Here is a 7,901-nt window from a genome sequence, read left to right as displayed (position 1 = left end):
GGGCGTTGTGGTGGGCGCCTGTGGTCCCAGCTACTTGGGAGGCGGAGGCAGGAGACTCGCTTGAGCCCAGGAGTTAGAGGTTGCTGTGAGCTGTAATGCCACGGCACTCCGCCCAGGGGGACAGCTTGAGGCTCTGTCTCAAAAAAAAGAAAGGAAAAAGTGCCTTAAAACTATATTGCTCAATATATACCAATAACATTTATTTTCTTATGTATTTCATCTTGTCTCTCTAGTAACCACAGAAGTCAAATATGACTTAGTATTAAAAAATTTTAATACAGGGGTGGTGCCTGTGGCTCAGTGAGTAGGGTGCCGGCCCCATATACTAAGGGTGGTGGGTTTGAACCCATCCCCGGCCAAACTACAACAACAAAGAAAAAGAATGTTAAAAAATGTTAATATAGTTTTTTCCTTTCTTAAAATGTATATACATATTTGTGGCACCCTCTGTATATATAAATTTATATCTCCTCTCACTGTCCACTGACAGGGCCTAGAAACAATGATACCAAGTATCTATATTTTGGTTTCTAGGTATATTTCCTCACTAAAAGGAACAAGGGCCCTCGGAAAATGGTGGATGCCAGGACTAGGTAAGGAAAGCTCCAGGTAAATGGGAGTACTACACTGTGCTACAAAGCTAGAAGTCCTCAAAAACCAACAAGAACATACAAAAAGGACTTAGAAGCAGCCTGAAGAGACTCCCAATGGCTAAATGGGAGAATCTGTACACCAAAAGGAAAAATGATAGCAACTGATAACATATGAATAAAGCAAAAATCCACAAGTCTGTAGTGACAGTAAAATAAAAGGAACGAAAGTTCTTCTTTAACATGTCTACCAGGACTGGCAGAAGTAGAACAACACCCGTTTGCAACCACGAGTGTGATTATTTGATGAGACAAGGATCATCCACGGGTGCTGATGCCACTGTGGAAAACTGAAGGACAAGAGGACATTCTGTATGCCTGAAAGATTGTTCCCAAAATGAGAGGCATTCAGCAGATACCATCTTAACACATTACTGACCAGTCACAAAGTTACCCAGTAACATGAATAGTTTCTGCATAAAATTACTGTTCAACAATGTGTTAACATAGCAGAGCTGTTCTCTGATTCATTTCTCCAAGTTTCAATTCCCAGTTATCCTAAATTTAGCCTATTTTATTCTTTCTCCCCTCCTCATCTTTTAGCTGCTTATATTACAGGATCACTTAGCACTTCTAACATCTTTTTTTTTTTGAGATAAGAGTCTTACTTTATTGCCCTGGGTAGAGTGCTGTGTTGTCATAGCTCACAGCAACCTCAAGCTCTTGGGCTTAAGCGATTCTCTTGATTCTGCCTCCCAAGTAGATGGGACAACAGGCACCCACCACTAAGCCCGACTTGCACCTCTAACGTCTTAACCAAATCATCAATCTCACCATCCCCAGGGAGGGATCTACTGAATCAGGTCACCTGTGTGGCATTCTTGCCAGAATGTTCACTATGAATCTCATCAGGAGGAAACAACCACCAGTCAAATCCAGATTGTGGGCATTCTGCAAGGCAACCCATGGCCCAGAGTGTTCCAATGTGTCAATGTAAAGAAAGATTAAAAAAAGGTGGGGAGATGTCTGAAGAACAATGGAAATACTACAAATATAAGTTTCACTACAGTCACCTTCACAGTACTCTCTTTAGCCATCTGGTGACTGCAGTGATATTCAGCAATGAGGCATGGAACACTTTCCTAGGATTCACAAACTTAATTGTCAGGCCTCATACAACAACAGCTCTGATGGCCATTTCAGAAAGAGTTCCAAAACTGCTTTGAAGGGTGCATGAGGCACCAGCATTGGTGCACAGCTTCCCAGGGGAGCACTTCAAAGGTGACCAACCATACTGATATTCAGCAATAAGGTATGGAGCACTTTTTCTTTCTTTTTTTATTGAGGCAGAGTCGCACTATGTCGCTCTGGGTAGAGTGTCATGGCATCACAGCTCACAGCAACCTCCAACTCTTGGGCTCAAGTGATTCTCTTGTCTCAGCCTCCCTAGTAGCTGAGACTACAGACACCTGCCACAACGCCTGGCTGTTTTTGTTTGTTTGTTTGTTTGTTTGTTTGTTTAGCAGGCCTGGGCTGGGTTCAAACCCACCAGCCCTGGCCTAACCACAGGTGCCCAGCCTAGAGCACTTTTTCTAAGATGAGTTTGCAAACTGAATTGTCTGACCTCATATATGTAGATTTTTTTTTAAATAGGGAAAAGATATCACTCTGTGAATTTACAGGCAAACTGATGTATCTGGGATTTGCTTTAAAACCACCAGGGGAAGCAAAGTTAAGGATCAAGGTGGTGGCCCACACCTGTAGTCTTAGTTATTGGGGTGGCTCACGCAGAAGGCTTACATGAGCCCAGGAGTTTGAAAACAGCTTGGAAACATAGCAAGACCCTGTCTCAAAATAAAACAAGAAAAAAGACTAGTCATTTATTAATGAATATTAAAGCTGAGTATAGGTAGGTATGAGGAAGTGCACTATACTATCCTCTTACACTATTCTCTTTTTGTAGAGTCTGAGCTCGCCGTAATAAAACCAATTTTAAATGAGGTACTGATATTCATCTTAATTACTCTAGTTTTCCTAAAAAATCATTGAGTATAGTAATCCTGTACTTAATTTTTCACATGTAGCGAACTGACCTGCATTACTTGCATTTTTAGCAGCTTCCACGGAATCTGAAGGAACCCCATCTGAAAAACTGAAACAGTTATGTTTAAAAATATTATTTCAAAGAATGTTCTAAAGATAAATGGCACAAACGTACATTTTTCTTTTTTTTTTTTTTAAACATATTAAAAGGTATCTCTACAGTGACCTCAGATCTGGGCGGAAGAGAACTGCTGCAATGCCTACCTATTAACAAAGAGATGCTTCACTGTTATTAAAATAATATTCTACCACTTCACACCTTCTTACTCCACATGCCACCCCACACAGTTCTAATTTTCAACCCTCATCAAAGCTTTTCTATAGCTTTCATTTCTACAGTTTATTTCCTCAAAAATTCTCTCTGGCCTTCAAAACAAACCACCCGCCTGCCCACCATTATTTGATCAGTTGTTCATGTCATCAAAGCAAAGCAATCTTACCCAATAAGACAGTGCCCCAAATGGCTCTGTAAAGCTAGCTATGCAAAGTCTCTAAAAACAACGAGACTTCAATAGGTCTAACAGTTTTCAAAGCGGCCCGGAAACACCTCCCTCGTCAAAAATAAATATAACCAAAAATGTCTATCAAATAATTCACAAAGCAAAGTCTTTCACTTGACTGCTGATGGCTACAGAACATTAGGCTGATATAAAAGTCAATAACACAGCTTCACCCCAAGAGTATTAAAACCTGAGGAAGAAAATGATGACCTTCTGTAAAAATGTTTGTAAATATCAACATGAGACACTGTTCATGTCTGAAACAATTTTTTTGTAGGCTAAACACACACATCCCACCAGCCAGAGCCTGAATACATCTTATCCAGTGACATTACAGGGAATGGCTAGTGCTCACCAACTCTATTTTAATAAACAAAGTCTATTTTGGCTTACCTGTTATCTGCCATCTGAACGTTTTATCCCCTACAAATTAAAAAGAATTGTAATAATTATATTCACAAACAAAATCATTTGTTCAAATGTAATCTCTAACAGGGACTGTCTATGGTAGGTAGATTTACCTGAAAGGGGAGGAACTTTCTGGAGTTATAAAAATGTTCTAGTCTTGACTGAGATTACCTGGGTGTATATATTTATCAAAACTCATTACCATATACTCAGGATCTGTGCATTCATTACATTCATATTTTACTCATAAAAATTATTCTTAGTGCTAACATAACAATGACAACTACTACAATAAGCAAAAATAGCCTGGCGTTGTCGAGGGCACCTGTAGTCCCAGCTACTGGGAGGCGGAGACAAGACAATCGCTTAAGTCTAAGATTTGGAGGCTGCTATGAGCCATGATGCCACAATACCCTACCAAGGGCAACATAGTGAGACTCTGGCTCAGAAAAAAAAAAGAAAAGAAAAAAAGAAATTATTCTTAGTAGCATTAAAATGACCAGACTTCAGAATAACATCAATTCTGCCCTATCTCTACGATAAAATTAGCGATAAGAACCCATAATAATGCTACCCTGCCATACAGCTATTATAGTCAAACCTGCATTTGGGGCTCCAGAGACTTTTGACCTTTCTCGGCCAGCTACTTTACTTCTTACTGCTTCTCCCTGCTCAGTTAAAGATTCTGTTGCTAGTGTCGGGACAGATGATAAGCAACAGCTCAGTCAGGGTCACAACCCTGCCTCCTTGCAGCAGCATGCCCGCCAAAATTCATGCATCTAGAAATGAAGTGTGAAAACACTCCCTCCCTACCCAGTTCACTACAACCCAGAGACTGGCTCAGCAAGTATCTGTTGAATGCACAAAGAGGTTCACCTTTTAACAGCATGACACCTATTCTAACTTAACAGAATCCACTCATGCAATGAGTCATTTAATTTTCATTTATGTGAAGGCATGTGCTGTTCAATACTATTTTTGGTAACATAAGATAGTTAAGTCAAATCCAACACAAAATATTCCTAAGGAGGCCAGATGCTCCTTCATGTTTACATGGATGGAGCTGGAAAATGTTCTTAGCAAAGTATCACAAGAATGGAAGAAAAAGTATCCAATGTACACAGCCCTATTATAAAACTAATTTATAGTTCTCAAATGAAAACTACGACCGAATTCTAGCCCAAGAGTATGGGGAGGGGTTGGGGGAAGGGAGGGGAGAAGGGCGGATGGGTGGAGGGAGGGTGATTGGAAAGATCACCTATATGGTCTGTCTAACAAGGGTACAAGTGAATTTTTCTAGAACTAGAGTATAAATATTTTAACACAATAACTAAGAATATGACACAAAGTCTATGTTAACCAGTTTGATGAAAATATTTCAAACTGTATATGAAAACACTACACTGTACCCCATGTTTGCATTAATGTACACAGCTATCATTTAATAAAAAAAAAAAAAAAAAAAAAAAAAAGAGGCCAGATGCAGTGGCTTGCACTTATAATCCCAGCCCTTTGGGAGGCCAAGGCAAGAGGATGTGGAAACCAGGAATTTGAGACTAGCTTTGATAACACAGTGTGACTCTGCCTCTACTAAAACAAGTTTTTTTGTTTTTTGAGGCAGTCTTATTATGTCACCTTTAGTAGAGTGCCAGGGCATCACAGCTCACAGCTCACAGCAACCTCAAACTCTGTGGCTTAAGTGATTCTTTTACCTCAGCCTCCCAACTAGCTGGACTACAGGGACCCACCACTATGCCCGGCTATTTTTTGTTGTTGTTGAGCAGGCCCCGGCCGGGTTAGAACCCACCAGCCCCAGTGCACATGGCTGGCGCCCTAACCACTGAGCAATGGGCATTGATCCTACAAAAACAACTTTTTAAAAATTAGCCAGGCATGGTGGCATGAGCCTGTGGTCCAGCTGCTCAGGAAGCTGAGATACGGGGAATCACTTGAACCCAGGAGTTCTAAGTTGCAGTAAGTAAGCTGTGACTGCACCACTGCACACCAGCCTGGGCTAAAGAAACAGACACTGTCTCAAGAAAAGAAAAGGAAAATGGAAAAAAAAAAAAAGTGCTAAATCAACAATAAGAGAAAAACAAAATAATGGATTTGAACAATGGCACCCTCTGTACGTATACACACACACATACACACAGTCATATACCGTGTTTCCCCAAAAATAAGATACTGTCTTATATTCATTTTTTCTTAAGACACACTAGGGCTTATTTTCAGAAGATGTCTTATTTTTTTGTTTTATTTTAATTTTTTTTCAGCTTTTGGCCAGGGCTGGGTTTGAACCCACCACCTCTGGCATACGAGACCGGCACCTTACTCCTTTGAGCCACAGGTGCTGCCTGGATGTCTTATTTTTATTAAGTATAATACAACAATCTACATTTATTCAAATACAGTTAAGTCATCTTCTTCTGGAACCTGACAGGGGGAGCTGACCTTGTTGGTGGGGCTGGCACTACTGATGTGTGAACTCCTTTCTCCTAGCTGTTCGCTCGCGGTTACCACATGCACACCCGCACAAGTGCGAACTGGCTCAGAGAAAGGAGCTGTGGCAGATAAAAGGTATTCTCAGCTCGGCGCCTGTGGCTCAAGTGGCTAAGGTGCCAGCCATATACCCCTAATGTGGCCGGTTCGAATGCATCCCAGGGCCCCCCAACCACCATTGATGGTTTCACCCAATAAATAGCCGGGCGTTGTGGCGGGCGCCTGTAGTCCTAACTACTTGGGAGGTGGAGGCAGGAGACTTGCTTGACCCCAGGAGTTGGAAGTTGCTGTGAGCCGTGATGCCACAGCATTCTACCCAGGGCAATAGCCTGAGGCTCTGTCTCAGAAAAAAAAAAAAAAGGTATTCCCAGTCTTCCTTACCACTCCGTGCCAAAATGCATGGTGTGGCTATGCAGATATGCTGCATAGCCACACCCATTACTAGGTCTTATTATCGGGGTAGGGCTTATATTTAACAAATGCATAGAAATCCTGCTAGAACTTATTTTTTGGGTAGGTCTTACTTTTTTTTTTTTTTTGAGACGGAGCCTCAAGCTATCCCCCTGGGTAGAGTGCCATGGCATCACGCTCACCGTAACCTCCAACTCCTGGGCTCAAGCGAGTCTCCTGCCTCTGCCTCCCAAGTAGCTGGGACTACAGGCGCCCGCCACAACGCCCGGCCATTTTTTGGTTGCAGCCATCATTGTTGTTTGGCGGGCCCAGGCTGGGGATTCGAACCCGCCACCTTAGGTGTATGTGGCTGGCACCTTAGCCGCTTGAGCCACAGGCGCCAAGCCGGGTAGGTCTTATTTTCAGGGAAACATGGTGCCTGCAACTCCTCAATCTTATTTAAAAAACTAGAAATATCAGCCTGAGCAATATAGTGAGGCCCCCATCCCTACGAAAAATTTAAAATTAGCAGGATGTAGTGGTGTGCGCCTGTAGTCCCAGCTACTTGGAAAAGTGAACCAGGAGGATCACTGGAGCCCAAGAATTGGAGGTTACAGTGAACTATGATGATGCCAATGTACTATAACCCTGGTGACAGAGTGAGACCCCATCTCCAAAAATAGAAAGAAAAAGAGAAGAAATTACAAATAAACAGAATTTACTATATTGGTCAGGCTGGTCTTGAACTCCTGGCCTCAATCGATCCTCCTGCTTTGGCCTCCCAAAGTGCTAGGATTACAGTGTGAGCCACTGTATATAGCTTGGTTCTCTCCCTGAGACTGTGTGCCCTGCTGCAGAGAAAGGTGCTGGAATTCTCTGTGTGTGTGTCACAATTCACACACCTCTCTTCGGGGAGTACTTATAACTATCCTGGAGGCAAGAAAAATCATCTCCATTTTACAGATGAAGAAACCAAAGAATCAGTCGCTCCTGCTCCCTATCGTGTGTCCTTCACCAACCTCGACAGATACACGTCTCAGAAGACTGTGACACTTCTCTGGTTTGACCAAGGACTTGGTCAAAAAAAAAAAAAAAAAAAACTCTGAAGGACATGGGATGGAAGCATTTTTTTTTTTTTTTTGAGACAGAGTCTCAAGCTGTCACCCTGGGTGGAGTACTACAGTATCATCATAGCTCACAGCAACCTCCAATTCTTGGGCTCAAACGATTCTCTTGCCTCAGTTCTTTTTATTTTTAGTACAGATGGGGGTCTCACTCTTGCTCAAGCTGGTCTCAAACCCATAACCTCAAGCAATCCACCTGCCTCGGCCTCCCAGAATAATAGGATTACAGGCGTGAGCCACTATACCTGACCCGGAGGCACACTTTTTTTTTTTTTTTTTTTTTT

At 42.1% G+C, this 7,901-nt stretch overlaps 1 protein-coding gene across 1 annotated transcript in view; it reads right to left on the bottom strand.

The window, feature by feature from the left end:
* NAP1L4 (nucleosome assembly protein 1 like 4) overlaps positions 1–7,901 on the bottom strand; it is a 52,381-nt gene that overhangs the window by 38,134 nt on the left and 6,346 nt on the right. The window contains exons 2-3 of the mRNA XM_003798408.3: positions 3,587–3,616; positions 2,684–2,742 (exon numbers count right to left, since the gene is read on the bottom strand). Coding sequence (XP_003798456.1) covers positions 2,684–2,742; positions 3,587–3,600 — 73 coding nt within the window. The 5' untranslated portion in view covers positions 3,601–3,616. The remainder of the gene's footprint in view (positions 1–2,683; positions 2,743–3,586; positions 3,617–7,901) is intronic.

Source organism: Otolemur garnettii, unplaced genomic scaffold (assembly GCF_000181295.1).
Source record: "Otolemur garnettii isolate 467f Iridium unplaced genomic scaffold, OtoGar3 scaffold00134, whole genome shotgun sequence".
Taxonomy (NCBI): Eukaryota; Metazoa; Chordata; class Mammalia; order Primates; family Galagidae; genus Otolemur; species Otolemur garnettii.
Note: the sequence above shows the minus strand (reverse complement) of the source record. Positions and strands in the feature narration are given on the sequence as shown.